General features: G+C 39.8%; 1 protein-coding gene across 1 annotated transcript in view; it reads left to right on the plus strand.

Moving 5' to 3' along the window:
- Nucleotides 1-27495, plus strand: part of ANK3 (ankyrin 3) — a 361275-nt gene that overhangs the window by 294701 nt on the left and 39079 nt on the right. The window contains 11 exon segments of the mRNA XM_050803013.1: nt 7091-7302; nt 8554-8761; nt 10146-10242; nt 10574-10802; nt 11764-11889; nt 12643-12765; nt 13205-13231; nt 14765-14846; nt 18898-21339; nt 21342-26705; nt 27335-27409. Of these exon segments, the coding sequence (XP_050658970.1) occupies nt 7091-7302; nt 8554-8761; nt 10146-10242; nt 10574-10802; nt 11764-11889; nt 12643-12765; nt 13205-13231; nt 14765-14846; nt 18898-21339; nt 21342-26705; nt 27335-27409 (8985 nt within the window).

Consider the following 27495-nt stretch of genomic DNA (forward strand, 5'->3'; position numbering starts at 1 on the left):
AATAATTTTATTAGACTCAAAAGCCTTAGGGGAAGGTACTAATGATGCCGAGCAATGCGGCCACAGTCAGGGTGTGAGAGTTAGCTGAGTGTGGAGGGCCCTTGCCTCCTTCCCCCTTGGACGGGCATTTAGTTCTCTATTTTCCAGCACTGAGCTAAGGATATTTTGTTTTGTATTTCACCTTCCTTTTTTAAAAGCAAGAAACGGGGAAAACGTGTTTAAGTTGAATGTATTAACACATTAAAATGTTATCTAGTGTTTTATTTACATATAATATTTATTAATTCTAATCTTATTAATGGTCATGTAATTTTCAGATCCTAAGAATTATGTAGTGACATTACTGACGGCTTTACCTCTTCCTCTTGCCTTCTCACACTTACCTACCATCTACGTCATTTTTTTTTAACTTATGCAATATCCTAGAATTTCATAGCCTAGTCGTCAACTGCAGCCCTTTAAGAGATTTTGCCTTTCTTTACAAAACAATATTTAAGTAATACTTTTTGTATATTTTTGTAGTTTTCTTGGCTTTTATTCTCAGGGAAAAAAAACTTATAAATATTTTAAGCACACAAACAGGATGAAACCTGGTTATAAGAAACCAGAGAGGGCTGGGCGTGGTGGCTCACACCTGTAGTCCCAGCATTTTGGGAAGCCAAGGCGGGCACATCACTTGAGCTCGGGAGTTCAATACCAGCTTGGCCAACATTGTGAAACCCCATCTCTACTAAAAATACAAAAATTAGCTGGGCATGCTAGCGCACGGCTGTAATCCCAGCTACTTGGGAGGCTGAGACGTGAGAACTGCTTGAACCCGGGAGGTGGAAATTGTAGTGTGCAGAGATCATGCCACGGCACTCTATTCCAACAGAGTGAGTGAGACCCTGTCTCAAAAAAAAAAAAAAAAAAAAAAAATAGAATACTGTTTCTCCATTTCATCATGTAGACACCTGGAAATCTGAGTGTTGAAGAAGGCAGTGTATGTGATTGTATTTAAGGAATAGTACATGGAGATGCTAAATGTCCCCCTTGCATACAGCAGTGCCTGAAATTCCCACATTAGTTGTGTCTTTGAGTTGGGGCTTATCTTCAAAATACTGTTAAAATGTATATTGAAGGTCAATAACCATGCAAATTTTAATGGTGTCAAAAGAATTGCTCAAAGCTTTGAAAAACATGGACACAAGACAGAGGGTCCCCGAGCTGCTGGGAAATTCTAAAATATGTCAGAAGTTGAACGTGGAGGGTACTGATCACCTTCTCCTGGGAGCTTCTCTGTTTATATAGTTAGAAATCTGAGCATTTCCACTTAAAACTTGTCTGCTGCATCTGAAATGTACATGTTCACTTTATATTTGGGGTGGCTTTAATGCCTTATCAAAGGTGATAGAGTATAGCTTAAGTGTGGTCAGCCTGCCTCTAATACACAAAGTGGCAATCAAAGGTGACAAAGTATAGCTTAAGTGTGGTCAGCCTTCCTCTATTACACAAAGTGGCAGTTCTTCTCAATTCAGTGCTATCATCGTTTTCAAGGGTGTTATAGCTGTTTCTTTCTACTTTTAATCCTCACAAACGTGTGCACATATACCCAGAACTCTCTCACACACAAAAGTAGCTAAGAAGTGTACAATACTGCCATTCCCCAAAAGATGCCTCAGTTCCTCTGGTGGGTCTAGACTGATCTCAAATAAATTTCATACTCACAGGATACACAGTTTGTTGTAAGCAGAATTAGGAAATCTGCCCCATTTGAAGGATGTAATTTCATGGTCATCTCTCCTTAAATTGCTAGCACCATAAGGAGTCCTGAGCTATTTTGAAGGAGAACAAAATGACATCTTTGTAGCTGAAGTGAAAAAATATCTGCTTAGCTGATGATGATATGTTGTATAGCAATTTAAATAGATAATCAGAACTTTCTCAGCTACAGCATGAGTTATGAACTTGAGGAATCCACTCTCTTAAGTAAGCCGAATCATGGAGAGGGAACTATATTTGTTCTCTATGGAAAACGTTTATCTCCTTTCAGTTACATTGAATAGGTAAAAACTCCTCCAGACTGTAAAAACTCCCTAGTAGACTGATTCTTTCCTGTTTTTCTGTAGGAAAACTTTCTTTTTAAAAATTCTGGCTGGGCCCGGTGGTTCACGCCTGTAATCCCAGCACTTTGGGAGGCTGAGGCAAGCGGATTGCCTGAGATCAGGAGTTTGAGACCAGCCTGGCCGACATGGTGAAACCCTGTCTCTACTAAAAATACAAAAATTAGCCGGGCATGGTGGCACACGCCTGTAATCCCAGCTACTTGGGAGGCTGAGGTAGGAGAAGCTTGAGCCTGGGAGGCGGAGGTTGCAGTGAGCTGAGATCGTGCCCCTGCACTCCATCCTGGCCAACAGAGAGAGACTCTGTCTCAAAACAAAACAAAACAAAACAAAATTCTTTGTTTTCTTTTCTTTTCCTACACTAGAATTTCAGTGTTTAGGTTTACAGAGGAGAAGGAGATACTTGAGGAGGCAAAAAGGAGTAAAATTCCAGTTTCTTTTTTTCTAATAGTTGCCGTTTTTAATTAAAGAAGAAAATAGTTCTATAGTCATTCTTCCATTTGGGAAATCAATGTTTGATAATAAAAGTTCTGTTGGTGGCTCATTTTAAAAATCTGGGTTGAACCCTGTTTCTCTCCTAGTTGATAATTTGATCCTCCCATCTCAGAGTATAGTGGTTGATCCATAAAATGAAAAGATGTATTGATCCAATTACCTAATCATTCATTTTGTCATTCTACAAATTTCTATTTGAAATAAGCCATAATCTCAGCCTCACATTATCTGATAAAGGAGGCAGAAATGTTAATAGTGAAGGGACAGTGGGACATGTGCAGTATGTATCTGAGGTATGAAAAGAGGCCTATAGGAGTAATGAACAGCAAAAACAACCCCCCATCCCCCAAAGTTTGGGAAATTTTTTCCTTTATTTTGTTAATAGGTAAAACAAGTGCAGCTATATCAACTCAAGGGTAATACTCCTTGTTCCCTACCCTCTTATCTCCCCTCCCCAATTCCATTTCCTGTTCCTCTGAGGTAACCATTGCTAACAGCCTAGAATGTTTCTTCTATGTATTTCTTATGAAAATATACAAACATGGCCTGGCACAGTGGCTCGCACCTGTAATCCCAGCACTTTGGGAGGCCGAGGCAGGCGGATCATGAGGTCAGAGATCGAGACCATCCTGGCCAACATGGTGAAACCCCGTCTCTACTAAAAATAATGAAAATTAGCTGGACATGGTGGCGCGCACCTGTAGTCCCAGCTACTCGGGAGGCTGAGGCAGGAGAATCACTTGAACCTGGGAGGTGGAGGTTGCAGTGAGTCGAGATTGTGCCACTGCACTCCAGCCTGGCCACAGAGCGAGACTCCATCTCAAAAACAAAAACAAACAAACAAAATGCAGATTACATTTTCCCCTATAAAGGATCATCCCATGAACATTGCTGTGCATCTTGCTCAGGTGTACAGCGATTTCTGCAGGTTATACAGGGCATTCACTGTCTGCCTGGCTCCCTCCCTTCTTCCCTCCCTCCCTCCCTCCCTCCCTCCAGGTCTACCCTCTAATGTCACATCTCAAATCATCCTGTTCAAATGAGAACCTCTCCTCCCACCCCCACCCTCCCTGGTCACATTCTATTCCCTCGCCTTGATTTATGTTTTCTTCGTATTTGTTTAGTGACGTACCTACCCCTCTTTATCCCCTATTAGAATAAAATTTCCATGTGAGAGTGACTTTAATTTCCTCTCTACCCTATCTCCAGTGATTAGATCAGTGCTCTACATGGTGGTCCCTCAGTAGAAACTTGGTAAATGAATGAATTGGAATCATTCTGTTTACTAACCACAGGAATGTCTAGAATATGGGTAAACTGTTACTTATGTAACCATTCCCTTATTGATAAAGATGCAAGTTCTTTCAGGCTTTAGTCTTTATAAGCAATGCTGCTGGGTGCTGTGGCTCACGCCTATAGTCCCAACACTTTGTGGGGCCAAGGCGGGGGATCACCTGAGGTCAAGAGTTTGAGACCAGCCTGACCAACATGATGAAACCCCGTCTCTACTAAAAATACAAAAATTAGCCGGGTGTGGTGGCCTGTGCCTGTAATCCCAGCTATTCAGGAGGCTGAGGCAGGAGAATCACTAGAACCGGGAAGGCAGAGGTTGCAATGAGCCGAGATCGTGCCCACTGCACTCCTGGGCGAGAAGGCGAGATCTGTCTCAAAAAAAAAAAACAAAAAAAACAAAAAAAGATGTCAGTAAATGATATTGCTGGGTCCAGGGTAGGTGCATTTTCAATTTGAATAGATGATGCCCAGTTACACTGTTAAAAGATTATTGCCATTCATACGCACCTGCAATAATGAAAGCACTTATTTCCCTGAATTTTTCTCTGATAACAAGATGTTATTAGTGTTTCATTTTAGCTAATCCAAGAAGTGGGTGTGGAGGGAGATAGTGTCTCATTATAATTGGCATTTCCATGTAAATTATCCAGTTTGAACTTGTAATATGTTTTATTGACCATTTTTCAGCTTCTGTGAATTGCCTGTTTATAATATTTTGCTATTGTCTATTGACTTGTCTGCTATCCTGTTATTAATACATTTGGTATTGAGCATATTAATCTTTTATTTGTCAGGTGTGGCTATTTTTCCAGTCTACTTTTTCTTTTTCAAGTTTACTCTTTTTGTCATGGAAATCTTTACATTTTTATGTAGTCAAATATATTACCTTTTATATTATGCCTTTAGGCTTCTGGGTTTCCAGTTTCGTATAGGAAAGTTTCCCCTAACTAAAGCCGAACCATATTTTCCTGAATTTTTTGGTAAGATTTTAATTTTTTTTTTTTTTTTTTTGAGATGAGTCTCACTCTATTGCCCAGGATGGAGTGAGTGGCGTGATCTCAGCTCACTGCAACCTTCGCCTCCCGGGTTCAAGTGATTCTTCTGTTTCAGCCCCCCAAGTAGCTGGGATTACAGGCACACGCCACCACACCCAGCTAAATTTTGTACTTTTTAGTAGAGATGGGGTTTCCCCTTGTTGACCAGGCTGGTCTTGAACTCCTGACGTCGTGATCTGCCTCGGCCTTCCAAAGTGCTGGGATTACAGGCATGAGCCACTACGCCTGGCCAGATTTTAATTTTTAAAAATAGTTGTCTCCTAAGCAAATGGAATTTTTTATTTATATACAATAAGATGTGATTTAGCTTTGTTTTTCCAAGTAGACTTCCTATTATGTAAATACCATCTTTTAAATAAATCATCTTTCTCCCACTTATTTGAAATTTAAATATATGACCTTGATTTAAATATAACTTAAATACATAATACATATATAAAAGTAAATATATATGGATTTATATATATATAGTATACATATTTAAACTTGAATCTATTTGTTGAATCTCTATGATTGTCCCCCAACCTATTTGTCTATTCCTATGTATAATTCTTGTATTTCTATAATGTGTGTGTTTAGCTGTTTATGGTACTTCCGAGTAAATTTTAATATCATATAAGATAAATTCTCCTTCACAAACCTACTTTTTCAAAATACTCTTGCTAATCTCAAACACTTATGCTATAAAAAAAATTTTTTTTTTTTTTTGAGACGGAGTCTCGCTCTGCAGCCCAGGCTGGAGTGCAGTGACTGGATCTCAGCTCACTGCAAGCTCCACCTCCCGGGTTCATGCCATTCTTCTGCCTCAGCCTCCCGAGTAGCTGGGACTACAGGCGCCTGCCACCACGCCCAGCTAATTTTTTGTATTTTTTAGTAGAGATGGGGTTTCACCATGTTAGCCAGGATGGTCTCGAAAACATTTTTAATTTATTCCAATGAAGCCCACCAGAAGTAGGCATAAAATTTGGCTTTGAAACACACACACACACACACACACACACACACACATCTGGATGCACTATGGGGGATAGACAGGAGTGAGAGAGGTGAGTTGGTTGGGAGGTGGTCTTAGCAATTAGGCAAAGCTAAAACAGGGCCTGAACACCCAGGTGACAGGAGGGTGAGCCACGTCCAAAGGAGAATCAACTGGACTTGGACTTTGACCATTTGTAAAGTATGAAGGAAGCTGAGTCATAACTATTAGAGTGAAGGAGTGAGCAGACTGTAAACCCTTCCTAGAGTTAGGACTATGGAGGAAAGTAGTTTTGGAGGTAAACTGGAGGAAAGAAGATGTATCCATGTGTGGACAGGTTGAGTTCCATGCATGAGAGCCATCAGTAGACACGAAGAAATTGGTGATGATGATGCTAAACATTTGGATAACTTTAAACTATTTGAAAGAGGTTTTTAAATGAAGTTCTGGAGCTTTCAGGCATACTTAAGCTCTTATTCACTTTCTTATGAGGCCTCACTTTTTTATTTTTCCTAACTCATTTCTACTTTTGGCAGCTTGGGGGCAAAGTGTTGTAAATTCCCACTCTTGTTCTTGAAAACTGGGAATTATCCACAGGTGGTAAAATGTCAGTTCTTGAAGATGTTTGTTCCCACTCAGTAAAAATATTTTCTACAAATACTTACATTAATAGTTTTATAATATTTTTGCAAAACCCAGTATTTTATGGTCACTGCCATTTTCTCTTTATCATAAAAACTGTTTAGGCTATGGAGTATAAATGATTTTGTCTATTAAAATGATGTATCGTCTGGGCCCAGTGGCTCACGCCTGTAATCCCAGCACTTTGGGAGGCCGAGGCGGGCAGATCACCGGAAGTTGGGAGTTAAAGACCATCCTGGACAATATGGAGAAACCCTGTCTCTACTGAAAATACAAAATTAGCTGGTGTAGAGGCGCATGCCTGTAATCCCAGCTACTCGGGAGGCTGAGGGAGGAGAATTGCTTGAACCAGGGAGGCAGAGGTTGTGGTGAGCCAAGATCATGCCATTGTACTCCAGCCTGGGCAACAAGAGTGAAACTCCATCTCAAAATAAATAAATAAATAAATAAATAAATAAGCATCATTTTGACTTAAGGTATGTTGTAGATATGCTTATTCTCATGGCATTTTCTTTCATTTGTCTTTTCAGAACTTGATAGCCCAGAAGAGTTAGGGAAAAAGCGTATCTGCAGGATTATCACGAAAGATTTCCCCCAGTATTTTGCAGTGGTTTCACGGATTAAGCAAGAAAGCAACCAGATTGGTCCTGAAGGTGGCATTCTGAGCAGCACCACAGTGCCCCTTGTTCAAGCATCTTTCCCAGAGGGTGCCCTAACTAAAAGAATTCGAGTGGGCCTCCAGGTAATGTTCACAAAAAGTTGTTTCCCTCAGTATGTGCAGAGAGCATGTGAGTGCATGTTTTGCTCTGGAAATAGTTATTCTAACTCATCCTTAATGATACTGCTAATTAGGCCATTTGGGGAATCATTTACTTATTTCAAATAAAAAGCACCAAGTATAAAGTTAGCTTACTGGCTTGTTAAATAAGATACATATTTTAGGGTTGTTCTGTTTAAAAGTCTCAGTTGGTTTCTGATGAAAAATAATGTTTTCAATCATAGGTTATTGGTCTCAGTATGTGGAACAACATACCAAGCCATGGTTTATGATAGGCCACATCATAAAAATCACTTAGAGTGAAGCCTGCAAGCTTTAGTGTTTTCATTTGATTGAAGTAAATCATAAATACTGGGTTTTATCCAAACCAATTGGAACTTGATTTGGTTTGGAAAGTTGACTGGAAATCTTGGAAAAAAAAGATTTTTCTTATATTTATTTCAGCTAGACCTTAGTTCTTTTTTTCCTTACTGAATAAGGAAAATGAACTAAAGTAACTTAATTGATATTATTAATATCGTAACTAATAGTTTAACTGAAGGTTCTGCTCTTCTCGTGGGCTGGACTCCCCTGCCCAATGGAGTTACTGGGTTTTGTTTGTCTGTTTTGAGCCAAGCCCACTGAAGTCCTGAAATGACCTTGATTAAGTACTTAGCCCTAACGAGACCACCTTACATTTCAGGGGTATGAAGCTCCCTTCACCTGCCTCCCATATCAAGTTATTTTACCAAATAGAAAAGAAACCAAATGGTAGAAGAGAGGCTTAGTCAACTAGAATTGAAATCTTTTGAAATTTTGAATGCCTTTTTGTTATTAACTCTGAAAGCCTCAGTTTTTATGTGGGTATGAGTTGCCTTTATGAGGTTTTACTGAGTGTCCTGCATAGGCTTAAAATATACTGGACTGAGCATTTATTGTCCTTTGATCTGGACTAGACTAAGAAATTTGTATGCCATGAGACTGGATACCCTCTCTTTCCTGCAAGCCAGTGCTATTTGTGTTCTACTGGGGAAATACTCAGACTGACCAGTTCCTGTCCTAGTGTTTGGTTTTGTTTATTCATGCTTTCCTAAAATAGTAAGAAAGGTTAAAAAAGACATGGGGTTTTTTTTGGTTGTCTGTTTTTGTTTTTTCCCTTCTCACTTAAAAAGTAAACTTCCTGAATGGGGGGTGGGGGGAAGTCACTTTCATTTAAAGTCCTTTCTCTGTCTCTAGGCCCAGCCTGTTCCAGATGAAATTGTGAAAAAGATCCTTGGAAACAAAGCAACGTTTAGCCCAATTGTCACTGTGGAACCAAGAAGAAGGAAATTCCATAAACCAATCACAATGACCATTCCGGTGCCCCCGCCCTCAGGAGAAGGTGTATCCAATGGATACAAAGGGGACAGTACACCCAATCTGCGTCTTCTCTGTAGCATTACAGGTTTGGTTAAGTCACTGCTGTACTTCCTATTGATTCCAAAGATTCTGTACAAAGACATAAAACCTTTGAAATGTCCATGCCAACATTATAAGAGAAAATAAAAGAACAAAACATTTTACTTGTCCATCACCTCATCCCTGGTTTCCCAAGGATCATTTCTTTAAGATCCTGGTCTCATGACTCATTTAAAATTTAGCGATAGCATCTTTCCTATTAAGGTTAGCATTAGTAGACGTATCATTGAATCTCCTGGAGCATCTAGATAATTTCTAGATTCAATCTAGGTAATTTCTTGGTGACCTAGACAGAGGTAATGGACCTAGCAACATACTTTAAACTACAAGGAAATTGGGTGGACTTTGGGAAAAATACATGTCCCACAGAGCACTAGTAATAGGAAAATGTTGAGTACATGGTTATTCTCACCTACTGTACTCCTCACCAGTGTAATCCAAGAGTTTAAACATTCAGGGCTCAGAAGAACACATTTTGTGATAAGCACCTGGAATCCAGAGCTCCATTCATCTTTGATTATCCTAATCTGATTTTTAACTGCAATTGCAAGATTATTAAAGATAGGCTTTGTTTTGTTCTTCTTTTGTTCTCCAAAGAGTAATTTTAATGGCTGATGCCCCCTTTTACCCTCGGTAATTAATCGTACAGAATGCCGTGTACAGACTGAGCTGTTTCTTAACTTTGGTAGTTCTTACCTTTTTAAAGAGTAAGAGGCTGGGCGTGGTGGCTCACGCCTGTAATCCCAGCACCTCGGGAAGCCAAGGCGGGCGGATCACCTGAGGTCAGGAGTTTGAGACCAGCCTGGCCAACATGATGAAACCCCGTCTCTACTAAAAATACAAAACTTAGCTGGGCGTGGTGGCGGGCGCCTGTAATCCCAGCTACTGGGGAGGCTGAGGCAGGAGAATCACTTGAACCCAGGAGGTGGAGGTTGCAGTGAACTGAGATCGTACCATTGCACTCCAGTCTTGGCAACAAGAGCGAGACTCCGTCTCAAAAAAAAAAAAAAAAAAGAGTAAGAGACTTAATTATCCATCTGAAACAACAAATCTTTGCACTTACACATTGCATTTATAAAATACACTTATAAATTGTGGCTGCCCCAAGTTTAAGCCATTCATTAGTACCCAGACAAAAAACAAGGAATTTTTTTAAATTTAATAACATCTTACAAGGAAATCACAATAAGCCTGGTAAAAGTATAGACGGAGAGTAGAGAGGAAAACTACCTTTAGTACACACTATTAAACTGAAGGTGCTGAAGTTTTGCCAGTTTGTGGCTATGCAGAAAGAAGAACAGGAGATGATGAAAATTTTACGAGGAGCATCTCCCATGATAAAGTCAACGTATCTATTGTTGTTCTCTCAGGGGGCACTTCGCCTGCTCAGTGGGAAGACATCACAGGAACAACTCCTTTGACGTTTATAAAAGACTGTGTCTCTTTTACAACCAATGTTTCAGCCAGGTATGGAAATAAAGGATTCCAAAAAGCAGTAAGGAATTCATTTTTATTACCTTTTGGAATGTAAAAATTGTTGTGTTCAATACTAAAAAAACAATGTTGTGAGAAAAAAAAAAAATTCTTAGTATTTGCTTATCAAAATTATCCTCAAATGACAAACACAGGGTTTCTGTGTTTGATACATGGAAAAAACATCTTTGCTATTTAAATGAACAAGTTAATCACATTTTGGGTTAGTTCCTTTGTATATTCTGATTTTTTAAATTATGAGTCTTTTTAAGATTTGGCTTTTAAATGGCCACATTTTCATACTTCTGTTTTTCATTTTGCTCAGATTTTGGCTTGCAGACTGCCATCAAGTTTTAGAAACTGTGGGGTTAGCTACGCAACTGTACAGAGAATTGATATGTGTTCCATATATGGCCAAGTTTGTTGTTTTTGCCAAAATGAATGATCCTGTAGAATCTTCCTTGCGATGTTTCTGCATGACAGATGACAAAGTGGACAAAACTTTAGAGCAACAAGAGAATTTTGAGGAAGTCGCAAGAAGCAAAGATATTGAGGTACCTTGTTCACAAAAACAAGTTCATTTCATTACATGAGATGGGGTTTTATTTTGTGGCCTTAATAGCACTTACTATAAAATACCAAGTGCATTATTAATTTTACTTTTACTTTAAAAAATGTGATATAGATTAATACTCAAATTTTTTTTATCTTTTTTTTTTTTGAGACAGAGCCTTGCTCTATTGCCCAGGCTGGAGTGCAGTGGCGCAGTTTTAGCTTACTGCAACCTCCGCCTCCTGGGTTCAAACAATTCTCCTGCCTCAGCCTCCCAAGTAGCTGGGATTACAGGTGCCTGCCACCATACCCAGCTAATTTTGTGTATTTTTAGTAGAAATGAGGTTTTGCCGTGTTAACCAGGCTGGTCTCAAACTCCTGATCTCGTGATCCACCTGCCTTGGCCTCCCAAAGCATTGGCATTATATGAGTCACCACACCCGGCCAATACTCAAATTATTTTAAGTGTCTTTGGTGCTGTCTTAACTGGTTAAAACATAGTACTAATGAATTTAAGTTATGGTCTCCATTTTTTTGTGGCCACTTGAGTTACCTACTTTCCAGAATCACTGTTTATACACATTACTATGATTTTCCTTTTTCAAACCCAGTGAACATGTAAGGATCTAACAGTCCAAAAAAAAAAAGAGAGATAGCTTTCAAAATCTGTACAAATAAGTGATTGATGTCAGGCACATTATTAAATATTTTTAAAGTTGCCAGAATAAAAATAAATGTATAATTCTGTTCTGTATATGTCCATGCTATGGATTCCAATTACAATTGGTGAATTGTAAGCACACAACATTATTTTTATTGCAAATAGCACCACAGAAGTAACTGCCTAACAGAGACAAATGTGACATAGTATCATGTCAGTCTTTTCATGTTATGTGACATAAAATCTCAAAATATTTCAAACTCAGATTAACATTAAATCATTTATTTCTTTTACTCTAAAAGGTTCTGGAAGGAAAACCTATTTATGTTGATTGTTATGGAAATTTGGCCCCACTTACCAAAGGAGGACAGCAACTTGTTTTTAACTTTTATGCTTTCAAAGAAAATAGACTGCCATTTTCCATCAAGGTAAATCGTCTTTAACAGAGAATCTGTGAATTATGGGGGAAAAAATACTCTTAGAGAATAAAAATAAAAGGTTTTAATGATTTATTTAATTTGTAATATCCCATCAAATCTGAACTGATGAAGTCAGATTTTTGTTCTGGTTCTACCAGATTATACTTTCAAACCAGTAAAGCTTTATAACTGGTAAAAAGGATCTTTATTTTTTAAAGAGTTCAATAACATTTATGTTTAAGCAAACATTTGTAAAACCAAACAATCTAGAGTAACACAATGTATTATTTCTGGTTAATATTCAGTAATTAAATAATGGATGAAATGCAAATTCAGTATTCAAGTTTCATTTTCATTTCTGGTAGAGCCCAGGGACATTCTAGAGGGATCTTCTTTCTCCAAGAATAAAAGGAGATAGGAAAATTGTTTTATTATTATTATTTGCTGTTACTATTGCAAAAGCTGCAGCTTTCAGGAAAAAAAAAAACTGTTAGAAGGAAAATGCACATAACTCAGATTATATTATGAATTGTCAGGATTAGATCATCAGACACAACAATCCTGCGTTTAGGAATCGGGCATCTAACTCTTGCTGAGTTCAGATGTGACTGCCCCATTTGCTTCATAATTGTAATCATCTTTTCCCTTTACCTTTCCTGCCTCTCATAGGGCTTGTTAAAACAAACATATTTAACTCTTATACAGTTAAAAATCCTCAGATAAGTCTCATTCTATAACCATCAACTACCAAAATTCTTCTAGATTAGAGACACCAGCCAAGAGCCCTGTGGTCGTCTGTCTTTTCTGAAAGAACCAAAGACAACAAAAGGACTGCCTCAGACAGCGGTTTGCAACTTAAATATCACTCTGCCAGCACATAAAAAGGTATCTTTTAGTACTGCTTTAAATCATCTTTCCCTGGTCTTGAAGAAGTGGGCCTTTGGTATGCAATTAAGGAATGCTTTGTAACATGAATAAAGCTCTTAAAACTGAAGTTGTATTAGTCTCCTCGTGTAGATTGCCTAAGTCTTGTTAATGTGGTGTCAAATTCTTACAGTTTGTATGATGGAGTCTTCTCTGTTTATCGCTTTTGCTTCTGCTGGTAGCGCATAGATTTTTATGCTTTCAAATAATGTCATATGTTAATTTGCCATGGATGTACAGTTCTTGATATTTTTTGTTGGCTTTTTTTTTTTATTTGCTTTGCTTTCTAAATCAGCTTGCATTTGTGCTCCCTACTCAGTCCTTTTCATATCCTGATATTCTTTTCCCTGCTGTACATTATAATATTCCTTGTCTCTGCAATGCATCTTGGAACCAAAAGGAGACAGAGTCAGATCAAGATGATGAGGTAATATAAACACTTCTGCTTTTATTCTATCAGAAGTAGAATAGAAATTGAATCTGTATGACAGAAGTTGCAGAGGGCTAAAGTGTGGGAAACATATAAATTATATTTTTGCAGGTCTTAAGTAGGTAAAAGGGTATATATTTTTCTTAAATGGTTCACTCTTCTTCCACACGTACTTAAGAGTATTTAAATATATTCAACAAAATTATAATACAGCTAATGATTTAGAAACTAAAGTTCTTTAAACATTTTTAAATGTGATAGATTGGCATGTATAAATAAACATTAAAATTTTTTTTAGACAAGTCAAGTGCAATAGTGAGAAAGGGGGAAAGAGTAGGACCAGGAAGTCTATCTATGACTGACTGTGAACAGTCAATTGAGATAACCCACTACCTTCGGACCTGCCAAATAGACATTTTGCAAAAGTTTCATGTGCCTATTTTACTATCAACTATATCCTACTATCCAGCATGTTATAACATTTAAATCAAGATCACGTTTAATATGTGCAATTTTATTGTACAAATAACTTATGTTGTATGTGATATAAAATATTTGCTTACTAGCTATTGATAAATCTTTGATATTCTCACTAAAGAAATTTATCTTGACCTTTTTTTAAGAATATAGTTCAACCAAGTTGCCTCCTAATGTTTCTCTAAGTTATATGACAATTAGATTTTTAAATCCCACTCAATAGTAATAAATAGAATCAAGTAGCCTTAGGACTCAGTAATAGTACCTCTGGCCAGGCGCGGTGGCTCACACCTGTAATCCTAGCACTTTGGGAGATCGAGGCGGGGGTGGGGTGGGGGGATCACCTGAGGTCGGGAGTTCGACACCAGCCTAGCCAACATGGCAAAACCCCGTCTCTACTAAAAATACAAAAATTAGCTGGACGTGGTGCTGCATGCCTGTAATCCCATCTACTCAGGAGGCTGAGGCAGAATTGCTTGACCCCAGGAGGCGGAGGTTGCAGTGAGCCGAGATCTGGCCACTGTACTCTAGCCTGGGTGACAAGAGCAAGACTCCGTCCCTACCCCGCTCCGCCCCCTCCCCCCCCCCAAAAAAATGTACTTCTAACAAAACCATTCATCTGTTTTAAATCTCCTCATCTACACTTTATGCCTATTAACGTACAGAAACCCCAGCAGTAATTGGAATAATAAACTTTGTGTGCCTTTCTCCCTTGAATGTACTCACATAGAGTGAGTGTACTTTGTGATATATGTGCTTTCGATATGAACAGATCCAGGAAAATTTACTGCTCAGCATCAGAAGTCTCTGTAATGCTTGTCTTTTACTTGTACTTCCCTGTAGTCTGCTGTGTTGGTGCTCTTAAATTTGCCAAATAATGATTTTGGTTAAGACACGGGGGGTGGGGCTATAAAATCCCAGTAGGAAATCAACATTTCCTAAGAAGGAAAATAAACAACTTATCAACATGCCATCCTACAAAATGTTTTAAAACTGTGAAGATGTCACAGGGAAGTTGGAAATAGAGTTGCCTTTTTTTTTTTTCCTTTTCAGATTGAGAAAACAGATAGACGACAGAGCTTCGCATCCTTAGCTTTACGTAAGCGCTACAGCTACTTGACTGAGCCTGGAATGAGTGAGTTTCCTAACACATTTACTAATCTATGTGGATTTTCATAAGAAGAGACATTTTTTCTATACAAAGCAAATTTTATCATTTGGAAAGTCAATGGTAAAAGAAAAATTGCCTGCAGGAAAACCCTATCATACAAACCTAAGTAATATTTTGTGCCTAGTTGAAGATGCGAGGTAAACACACCCCTAGCTCATACTTCAAAACAGTTTTTAAAGCCATTACCTATTTTTAAATTAGAAATATCTATTACTTTTCTTTTAACACCTTGATTTTTACTTTAACTATGCTAGGAGATAAATATGAAAGTTGCTTTAGATCTATGCTCAGATGAAAAAAATTACTCATATTTGGAATGGTAGAAAAATGACACTTTGTCATCTGATTTTTCTCAGTATAGATAGGTTGTCATATCCTAGTCCCGATTCTTTTTCTTCCTACTTTGCAAGAATCACATTTCCTTGTCTTCTTGAGGTAGCACTTCTTTACAGGTTTCTTCTTTCCGCCCTCCCTCACTCTCACTTCCTCTCCTCCTGTCCTTTATTAAAATATCGGTGCTAAGGCTGGTCTTCACTAGACCAGTTAGGCCCTTTTCTTTTCTCAATGATTGTTTTCATTCATTGTTAGCTGGCATGCACTTATGAAGATATAGATTCATTCAGTCATATCTGTTTATATATTCTCTCTCTCTCTCTCTGCCTCCTCTTCCCTTTCCTTCCCTCATCCTTGTAATCATCACCTCTGGTGATCTCTACAGCCCTCAAGATAACACCCTCCACCAGCAGGGAACTAAGAGTACTGAGCACAGCACTGTATTTGACTGACATATTGGTGCCACTTTAACCATTCTCCTCATTCTAAATGAGAGGAAATTATACAAAAATTATTTTTTAATTAGTGAATAATTCCTGGCTGTTTCCCATTGACACAGTTTCTTAAGTTCAAGGAGGTTTGGAAATTTGCCAGTAAGAGTCACAACTTTGGCTTTTCCCACCTTTTCTGAAGTCTTGTTTTTGTGGGCCAACAGCGTAGCATATAAGATCTGCGGCAGGACACTACTGCGCTACTTAGTTGAGATGGTCTTAGCATTATCTTCTGGAGCCTAGCCCCTTGTCTATTAGAGAAGTTTTTATATTCAAATACAAAATGGAGAATATAAGAGAAATGAAAGAAACCTACCACATTCAAGAATGTTTCCTCAGATCTCAGTTCTCCTCTAGCAGAAATGTCTAAATCCTCCCAGAAACATAAGGGCTGAAATTAACTCATATTATGCTACAGAGCAGAAGAGGGGTGTGTGTGTGTGTGTGTGTGTGTGTAGCTAGATGGTTTCCAGTAGAACTGGAATACATTGAGGAGGTTTTCTTTGGAATACTATTTTCCCTGGAGAGCCTCAGTGGGTAATTGGTTAAGACCCCATAGGCAACATTGTTAACCTTTGGACAGGATCAATGGACCAGCTGCTTTAGGTCGGAGGCCCCTTCAGGCAGGTGAGTTTCCGTCTGATTCTGGTCACTAAGGCCAAGTCCATTGAATGTTTCCCACTTATCATAGTGTTACAGATTAGATCCAGCTAAGGCGTATACAGCTTGTGTTCCCGGACTTTTGGTAGAAGAGGAGGGAACTCTTCTGTTTTATGAAAGGGTACATAAGCGTGGTAAACAAGGAAATGAATAGGCATAGGAAGTGACTAAAAGAAAACTAAGTCTCAAAACTGGTGTTATGGGAACTCCAAGTGAATGCCACTTTTCCCTCACCACGCTGCCTTTCCAACCCCTTCCCCCCCAGGAAAAAGATTCTGGATTAGTTCAGTGCCTGACATCCAGAAATTCCCTGTTATAAAGGGATCCCAAAACATATGTCTTTAAAGCATAAAACGTGTAACAGATTGGTAGGTTGGTCATTCCTTGCAAAGTATAAAACCATAGACATGGTTCAAAAGACTTCTTTGCCTGAAAGAGCCAGCCTTCAGTGGTAAAGGACACATGCTTTGTCAGTGTCTGATAGTTACAAAAATAAATGCTTGTGAGACACAGACTAAGCTCAAATCATTGAATTGAGGGAATCCCCGAACCTTCCATTTGCAGCGTGGCATTTCCAAAAGAGTTCAGCAGTATAATATTGAGAATTATGGCAAGAAGGGGTAATGAATAGGCGAGTTTTTCCTTAGTTCTTCCACTTTCTTTGGAATAATATGTAAGCCTAGGAAAGGATATGTTCGAAATGTTTGAATTTAAATGTACATTAGGAATGAACATCTTCACCCTTGTCGGAGTGCTGCTAATCCAAGGACTGGATTGTAGCAATGGCACGGGCACCGCATGAAGAACAACATAAAAGCTGAAGCAGATTCTCATTTTCTCTTTGAGTTTCACTATTCTGAACCAGGGCTTTCTTGGAGCAAAGCTGTATTCAACTTTGATGTAGAACGTTAGCCTTTGGCAGGCCTTGCAAATCTCTGTGACCAGCTTGGTTTGTTTGAGTTGTAGAGGCAGAGAGGACCAAGTATGTGTTTGTGCTCCCCAGCAAGTGTGCTTACTTCATTTGTGTGTTTCTTGCTCCATTGCCAGAAGAAATGCTGGTATTACTATATCCATTCTTCCTAGTGGCAGGTCTACCTCATGACTGCTTCGGTGTTTGTGATATCCATGAGTCCCATGAATATTATGGGAAGGCACCAGAACTGGTCCCTTTGAAATTGATAAACATATATACACACACCCCACATATCCTACTGTAGGTACTTAAATATGGGGTGTTAAAAATACAAATGTACTTTTTAGATGTCCCCCATGACAGCTTTTGAAAATTAAATGTAGATTAGGTTATGAAAAAATATCTGAGATAAACTATATGCTTTTATCCATAATGAAGAGTTACAGACGTGGACATATTTAGTTGCAGGTGATTTTATAATGTGCAGTAGAAAATATTTTCCTAAAATCTCAAAAGGTACCAAGACTTCATATCTCATGGAAAAAGTGTACTCTTCTTTCTAAATGCCCTCATGAAAATATCTTTTAAAGGTTATATATTGTGCATAATATGGCATAGGAATTGTATTACTTCATTGGCTTGTTTGCCATGATATATTGTGCATGATAAAATGTTTTCAGTTGCTTTGCTTGCTTATGGTAACCATGAACCATATTTTCTGTTTTTTTTTCTTTGTGTGTGTATATGTACACATGCATTTTAAAGTCATTTCATATTATGTTTTCTTTTCCCCTCATCAAAAGGAATATACTGCATGGAAAAGATAAATGCAAACATTCCTTTTCTTTGTTTGTTTGTTTGTTTTTTTAATTCTGACTCAGAAAACTTCTTGCTCTTATTGGCTTTTTATGGGTGTAAAGCATAACCGAACTGTGCATGGGAGATACAGATTTAAAATCCAGTGGCTTCACAGTTTGCACATCAGTTGCCTGTCACTTAAAAGTTATTTTGGATTCTGCATGAAATAGGCTTGAGTGGTTTTTGAAAAAAGTTTTAGATATTTAATGTATAGCTACATATATTGAAATGGTTCTAAGTAGGTGCAATCTGTATCATGGAAAGGCTAAAGGAGAGAGAGGACATTAGAAATTACTAAAATGAAAGTTGTATGGTTGCACGAAACAAACATGTACCTATACAGGCAAAATAGAACGGCTACTGATATTTCAAAACCAACACATAAGAAAGTCAATAGGAAGTAGGGAACAGTTTTCCATTATGGTTATTTTTCTCATCATTAATTCTTTCCTCGTGTTTTCTATTTTTCATTGTTTGCATCTTTGGTTGCAATGTGCTTTTTCTTTCATTTCACATTACTCTGTTTTTTTATTTAGTGGTTTTTTTTTTTTTTTTAACTTTGGATTAGTTATGTCTGTAGAAATTTATTTTTCCTCTTAATTGTTCCTTTTGCCTCTTCCATTCTAAATCATGCAAACAATTGTACTTGCTTTTGTAATATTTCAAAGTTTACTGACCAATTTTTTTCTCTGGTCTCTCTGTTTCTCAACCATTTTTGTTGATTTTTGTGTTTGATTTCATTTTAAAATTTAAGAAACAGTTGAACGGAGTACAGGAGCAACAAGATCCCTCCCCACCACTTACTCATACAAGCCATTCTTTTCTACAAGACCATACCAGTCCTGGACAACAGCTCCGATTACAGTGCCCGGGCCAGCCAAGTCAGGCTTCACTTCTTTATCAAGTTCTTCCTCTAATACGCCATCAGCTTCTCCGTTAAAATCAATATGGTCTGTTTCGACGCCTTCTCCAATCAAATCCACATTAGGCGCGTCAACTACATCTTCAGTTAAATCCATTAGTGACGTGGCATCTCCAATTAGATCCTTTCGGACAATTTCTTCGCCGATAAAAACTGTGGTGTCACAATCTCCATACAATATCCAAGTTTCCTCTGGTACCCTGGCTAGAGCTCCCGCAGTCACGGAAGCTACGCCCTTAAAAGGGCTGGCATCCAATTCTACGTTTTCCTCTCGAACCTCTCCAGTGACTACAGCAGGGTCTCTTTTGGAGAGGTCATCGATTACTATGACACCCCCTGCCTCCCCCAAATCAAACATTAATATGTATTCCTCAAGTTTGCCATTTAAGTCAATTATTACATCAGCAGCACCGCTAATATCTTCACCTTTAAAGTCAGTGGTGTCTCCAGTTAAATCAGCAGTTGATGTCATTTCATCAGCCAAAGTTACAATGGCATCTTCTCTCTCATCACCTGTGAAGCAGATGCCTGGACATGCAGAGGTAGCATTAGTCAACGGATCTATTTCCCCTCTAAAATATCCATCATCTTCAACTTTAATTAATGGATGCAAAGCCACTGCCACGTTACAGGAAAAAATTTCTTCAGCTACAAACTCTGTGAGCTCTGTGGTCAGTGCAGCCACTGACACAGTAGAGAAAGTGTTTTCTACCACGACTGCAATGCCATTTTCCCCACTCAGGTCCTATGTTTCTGCAGCACCATCAGCTTTTCAGTCTCTAAGAACTCCTTCCGCAAGTGCACTCTATACATCCCTTGGGTCGTCAATATCTGCAACTACCTCATCTGTAACTTCATCAATTATAACAGTGCCAGTATACTCTGTAGTCAATGTTTTGTCAGAACCAGCATTAAAGAAACTTCCAGACTCTAATTCATTTACAAAATCAGCAGCAGCCTTGCTGTCACCCATTAAAACATTGACTACGGAGACACGTCCTCAGCCTCACTTCAATCGAACTTCATCTCCAGTTAAGTCCTCTTTGTTCCTTGCACCCTCTGCCCTTAAGTTGTCTACACCATCTTCTTTATCTTCCAGTCAGGAGATACTAAAAGACGTGGCTGAAATGAAAGAGGACCTAATGCGGATGACCGCAATACTACAGACAGATGTGCCTGAGGAGAAGCCATTCCAACCTGAACTCCCAAAAGAAGGGAGAATTGATGATGAAGAACCTTTCAAAATTGTAGAGAAAGTAAAGGAAGACTTAGTGAAAGTTAGTGAAATCCTTAAAAAGGATGTGTGTGTAGATAATAAAGGATCACCCAAATCACCAAAGAGTGACAAAGGACACTCTCCCGAAGATGACTGGATAGAATTTAGTTCGGAAGAAATCCGGGAAGCCAGACAACAAGCTGCTGCGAGCCATTCTCCATCTCTGCCAGAGAGAGTGCAAGTAAAAGCAAAAGCCGCCTCCGAAAAGGATTATAACTTGACCAAAGTTATTGATTACCTAACAAATGATATTGGGAGTAGTTCACTGACAAACTTAAAATACAAGTTTGAAGACGCAAAGAAGGATGGTGAGGAGAGACAGAAAAGAGTTTTAAAACCAGCAATTGCTTTGCAGGAACACAAACTCAAAATGCCTCCAGCCTCCATGAGGCCTTCCACCTCTGAGAAAGAATTGTGTAAAATGGCTGATTCCTTTTTTGGAACAGATACTATCTTAGAGTCTCCTGATGACTTTTCTCAACATGACCAAGATAAAAGTCCCTTGTCTGACAGTGGCTTTGAAACAAGAAGTGAAAAGACACCTTCAGCCCCACAAAGCGCTGAAAGCACTGGTCCTAAACCACTTTTTCATGAAGTTCCCATCCCTCCTGTCATTACAGAAACAAGAACTGAAGTGGTTCATGTTATCAGGAGCTATGAGCCCTCAGCTGGGGATATTCCCCAGACCCAACCAGAGGAGCCTGTGTCACCTAAACCTTCACCTACTTTTATGGAATTGGAACCAACGCCCACCACCTCTAGTATTAAAGAAAAAGTTAAAGCATTTCAAATGAAAGCCAGTAGCGAAGAAGATGACCACAATCGGGTTTTAAGCAAAGGCATGCGTGTTAAAGAAGAAACTCACATAACCACAACCACCAGAATGGTTTATCATTCTCCACCAGGCGGTGAAGGTGCATCTGAAAGAATTGAAGAAACCATGTCAGTCCATGACATCATGAAGGCCTTTCAGTCCGGGCGGGATCCTTCCAAAGAACTGGCAGGTCTTTTGAACATAAGTCGGCAGTGTCTCCAGATGTTCACAAGTCTGCTGCTGAAACCTCAGCCCAGCATGCAGAGAAGGACAACCAAATGAAACCCAAACTGGAGCGTATAATAGAAGTCCACATCGAAAAAGGTAACCAAGCTGAGCCCACTGAAGTCATTATTAGAGAAACCAAAAAGCATCCAGAAAAAGAAATGTATGTGTATCAGAAAGACTTATCCCGGGGAGATATTAACCTAAAAGATTTTCTGCCAGAAAAACACGATGCTTTTCCTTGTTCAGAGGAACAGGGTCAGCAAGAAGAAGAAGAACTTACTGCTGAAGAGTCATTGCCTTCTTATCTGGAGTCTTCCAGAGTAAACACTCCTGTGTCCCAAGAAGAAGATAGCCGCCCTAGTTCTGCTCAACTCATATCTGATGACTCTTATAAAACATTGAAGCTTTTGAGTCAACACTCAATAGAATACCATGACGATGAGTTGTCAGAACTAAGAGGGGAGTCTTACAGGTTTGCTGAGAAAATGCTTCTGTCAGAAAAGCTAGATGTATCTCATTCTGATACTGAGGAATCGGTTACAGACCATGCAGGACCCCCTAGCTCAGAGTTACAGGGGTCTGATAAGCGGTCCAGAGAAAAAGTAGCCACTGCCCCCAAAAAAGAAATTCTCTCCAAAATCTATAAAGATGTTTCTGAAAATGGTGTAGGTAAAGTGTCTAAAGATGAGCATTTTGATAAAGTGACAGTGTTGCACTATTCTGGCAATGTTAGTAGTCCAAAACATGCCATGTGGATGCGCTTTACTGAGGACAGATTAGACAGAGGTAGAGAGAAGTTGATTTATGAAGATAGGGTGGACAGGACTGTGAAGGAGGCTGAAGAAAAACTGACTGAAGTGTCACAGTTTTTTCGTGACAAAACTGAAAAGCTCAATGATGAACTGCAGTCCCCAGAGAAAAAGGCACGCCCTAAAAATGGCAAAGAATATTCTTCTCAAAGCCCTACCAGTAGCAGCCCTGAGAAAGTGCTGCTGACAGAACTGCTGGCATCCAGTGATGAATGGGTGAAGACAAGACAGCATGGCCCTGATGGACAAGGCTTCCCCAAGGCCGAGGAGAAGGCACCCAGTCTCCCCAGCAGCCCAGAGAAGACGGTTCTCTCCCAACAGACTGAGGACAGCAAGTCCACAGTGGAAGCCAAAGGAAGTATTTCACAGAGCAAAGCACTGGATGGGCCCCAGTCTGGATTCCAGCTCAAACAATCTAAACTCAGTTCCATTAGATTAAAATTTGAACAAGGCACACATGCAAAAAGTAAGGACATGTCTCAAGAAGACAGAAAGTCAGATGGCCAGTCCAGAATCCCAGTTAAAAAAATACAGGAGAGCAAGCTACCCGTCTACCAAGTTTTTGCTAGAGAAAAACAGCAGAAGGCCATAGACCTCCCAGATGAAAGTGTATCTGTGCAAAAAGATTTTATGGTATTAAAAGCCAAAGATGAGCATGCCCAAAGCAACGAAATTGTTGTAAATGATTCTGGCTCTGATAATGTGAAAAAACAGAGAACTGAAATGTCAAGTAAAGCAGTGCCTGACTCTTTTTCTGAGCAGCAGGCTAAAGACTTGGCATGTCATATAACCTCAGATTTAGCAACTAGGGGACCATGGGACAAAAAGGTCTTTAGAACCTGGGAGAGTTCGGGAGCCACTAACAATAAGTCTCAGAAAGAAAAACTTTCGCATGTACTTGTTCATGATGTAAGAGAGAATCACATTGGTCACCCTGAGAGTAAAAGTGTTGATCAAAAGAGTGAATTTATGTCTGTGACTGAGAGAGAACACAAATTGTTAACAAATGGCTCTCTCTCAGAAATTAAAGAAATGACTGTAAAATCTCCCTCCAAAAAAGTCTTATATAGGGAATATGTTGTGAAAGAAGGGGACCATCCAGGTGGATTGCTTGATCAGCCTTCCAGGAGGAGCGAGAGCTCAGCAATGTCACACATTCCCGTCAGAGTTGCTGATGAGAGGAGAATGCTGTCTTCTGACATTTCCGATGGTTTTTGTGAACAGTCGGCCTTTCCAAAACATGAACTATCCCCAAAATTGTCCCAGTCAAGCATGAGTAAAGAGACAGTTGAGACACAGCACTTTAATTCTATAGAAGATGAAAAAGTTACCTATTCAGAAATCAGCAAAGTTTCCAAACACCAGAGTTATGTAGGTTTATGCCCACCTCTCGAGGAAACCGAAACCTCCCCCACCAAATCTCCTGATTCTTTAGAGTTTAGCCCAGGAAAGGAATCTCCCTCTAGTGATGTATTCGACCACAGTCCCATTGATGGATTGGAAAAACTCGCACCACTAGCCCAGACAGAGGGAGGGAAAGAGATAAAAACTTTACCCGTTTATGTCAGTTTTGTACAAGTGGGGAAGCAATATGAAAAGGAGATACAACAAGGAAGTGTAAAAAAAATCATAAGTCAGGAATGTAAGACAGTGCAAGAAACCAGGGGCACCTTTTATACAACTAGACAGCAAAAGCAACCTCCTTCTCCCCAAGGTAGTCCAGAAGATGATACTCTAGAGCAAGTATCCTTTCTAGACAGCTCTGGGAAAAGCCCTTTAACCCCAGAAACGCCCAGTTCAGAGGAAGTGAGTTACGAATTTACATCTAAGACACCTGACTCGCTCATAGCTTATATACCAGGCAAACCCAGCCCAATTCCCGAGGTTTCTGAGGAGTCAGAGGAGGAGGAACAGGCCAAGTCAACCTCCCTAAAGCAGACTGCAGTGGAGGAAACAGCAGTCGCACGTGAAATGCCTCATGACGTGAGCAAAGACTCTAACCAAAGACCCAAAAATAACAGAGTTGCCTATATTGAATTTCCCCCTCCTCCACCACTGGATGCGGACCAGATTGAGTCAGATAAGAAGCATCATTTTCTCCCAGAAAAAGAGGTTGACATGATTGAAGTCAATCTGCAAGATGAGCATGACAAGTACCAGCTGGCTGAACCTGTCATTAGAGTGCAGCCACCTTCACCAGTTCCTCCCGGGGCAGACGTCAGTGATTCGAGTGATGACGAATCTATTTATCAGCCAGTCCCAGTTAAAAAATATACGTTCAAATTAAAGGAAGTGGATGACGAACAAAAAGAAAAATCCAAAGCTTCTGCTGAAAAGGCTTCCAGCCAGAAGGAACTGGAAAGTAACGGATCTGGAAAAGATAATGAATTTGGCCTTGGCCTTGATTCACCTCAGAATGAAACTGCCCAGAATGGGAACAATGACCAGTCCATCACAGAGTGTTCCATTGCCACCACAGCAGAGTTTTCTCATGACACGGATGCCACAGAGATCGACTCTCTGGATGGCTATGACCTGCAAGATGAAGATGATGGCTTGACAGAGAGTGATTCTAAACTCCCAAGTCAAGTCATGGAAATTAAGAAAGATATCTGGAACACAGAGGGCATTCTGAAGCCAGCTGACCGCTCTTTTAGCCAAAGTAAACTCGAAGTTATTGAGGAGGAGGGAAAGGTGGGACCAGATGAAGACAAGCCACCTTATAAAATTTCTTCATCTGAAAGGACTCCTGATAAGACTGATCAGAAGTCAGGGGCCCAGTTCTTCACGCTGGAAGGCAGACATCCTGACAGATCAGTGTTTCCTGATACTTACTTCAGTTACAAAGTAGATGAAGAATTTGCCACTCCCTTTAAAACAGTAGCTACCAAAGGTCTAGATTTTGACCCTTGGTCCAATAACCGAGGGGATGATGAAGTTTTTGACAGTAAATCACGGGAAGATGAAACTAAGCCATTTGGGCTGGCAGTAGAAGACCGCTCTCCAGCAACAACCCCTGATACAACGCCAGCCAGAACGCCAACTGATGAAAGTACCCCAACTAGTGAGCCTAACCCCTTCCCATTTCATGAAGGAAAAATGTTTGAGATGACTCGCAGTGGTGCAATTGACATGAGCAAGAGGGATTTTGTTGAAGAGAGGCTCCAATTTTTCCAGATTGGTGAGCATACTTCTGAAGGGAAGTCAGGGGACCAGGGGGAAGGGGATAAAAGTATGGTCACTGCCACACCACAGCCACAGTCAGGGGACACCACTGTAGAAACCAATCTAGAGAGAAATGTAGAGACACCTACAGTGGAACCTAACCCCAGCATCCCGACCAGCGGAGAGTGTCAGGAAGGCACATCCAGTAGTGGCTCCCTGGAGAAAGCAGCAGCAGCCACTAACACCTCTAAAGTTGACCCCAAGTTGCGCACGCCTATAAAAATGGGAATTTCTGCATCCACCATGACCATGAAGAAAGAAGGCCCTGGAGAAATAACAGATAAGATAGAAGCGGTGATGACCAGTTGTCAGGGATTAGAAAATGAAACTCTAACAGTGATTTCAAATACAGCCAATAGCCAGACGGGCGTTAGGCCCCACGAAAAACATGATTTTCAAAAAGATAACTTTAATAACAACAACAATTTGGATTCTTCCACTATACAGACAGATAACATTATAAATAATGTAGTTCTCACAGAACATTCTGCACCCACTTGTACCACAGAGAAAGACAACCCAGTGAAAGTCTCATCAGGAAAAAAGACAGGGGTACTACAAGGACACTGTATAAGAGATAAGCAGAAAGTTCTTGGAGAACAGCAAAAAACAAAGGAATTGATAGGGATTAGGCAAAAATCCAAACTTCCCGTAAAGGCCACTTCACCAAAAGATACCTTCCCACCGAACCATATGCCAAACACTAAAGCGAGTAAAATGAAGCAGGTTAGTCAATCTGAGAAAACCAAAGCCCTTACTACTTCTTCATGTGTAGATGCCAAGTCCAGAATTCCAGTGAAAAACACACACAGGGATAACATAGTTGCAGTTAGAAAAGCATGTGCCACACAAAAGCAAGGGCAGCCAGAGAAAGGCAAGGCCAAACAGCTTCCATCCAAGTTGCCAGTAAAGGTAAGATCCACCTGTGTCACTACCACCACCACCACCACCACTGCCACCACCACCACCACTACCACCACCACCAGCTGCACAGTTAAAGTTAGGAAAAGTCAGCTCAAGGAAGTATGTAAACATTCCATTGAATATTTTAAGGGAATTAGTGGTGAGACCTTAAAGCTTGTGGACCGCCTCTCTGAAGAAGACAAAAAGATGCAGTCCGAGTTGTCCGATGAGGAAGAAAGTACCTCAAGAAACACGTCGTTGTCCGAGACTTCCCGGGGTGGCCAGCCTTCGGTTACAACGAAGTCTGCTAGAGATAAGAAAACAGAGGCAGCACCTTTAAAATCAAAGAGTGAAAAGGCCGGCAGTGAGAAAAGGAGCAGTAGAAGGACTGGTGAGAATGAAGGCAGTCAGGTCTCTCGAGCACTCTGCTCACATCCTGGAGAACGAGCATAGTTTGTAAACACTTTCCAACTCGTAGACCCTAGTGCATGAACTGTTGTGATTGCCTGTGGAGTGACTTAACCGTAGTTTCTCATTATGTCATTGTCATCTGTATGTGCTGTCGTATATACTCTTCTTTCTGCCTTTTGACCAAACTACACGGTAGACAGCTAGGGAAGCATGCTGAAGATATTGGTGTCATTCAAGATGAACAACCTTTTTTTTTTTTTTTTTAATGTGCTAATGGATATGATTCTGTCAAAGTAAAAGCACAGATGTTGAAATCCCATCATGGTGTTTTCACCAACACGACACTTCTGTAACCGTTGTAAACTAGCTAGCTCGTCAGCATGTTCAATCCCATTACATTGAGCATCCATGTAGTCTGACATTTGGCCTGATGCAGGTGAAAAACAAGTGAGCCATGTGCAAAGAAGTGTTCATGTAGGTGACTAGGACACATTTAAGTGTACAGTGTTAGCATTAGTCTCTCTGTAAAATCTGCATACTGCTAAAAGCAATTTTCCAGTATCGTATCTTTCTTGATGATTATTTTAATTAAGAAATTGTAAATCGTAGGTCCACAGAGTCCATGTGAACGGACAGATATCAGGATGGCAATAGTAGCCGATCACCTGGGACTTAGTTGGACAGGTAAGTGTATACACTGCTGAATGAAACAAATTAGTTTCTTCATTTCTTTGTCTTACTCACAAGCAGTTCAATATATATATTTTAAA

This window comes from Macaca thibetana, chromosome 9, assembly GCF_024542745.1.
Source record: "Macaca thibetana thibetana isolate TM-01 chromosome 9, ASM2454274v1, whole genome shotgun sequence".
Lineage (NCBI taxonomy): Eukaryota > Metazoa > Chordata > Mammalia > Primates > Cercopithecidae > Macaca > Macaca thibetana.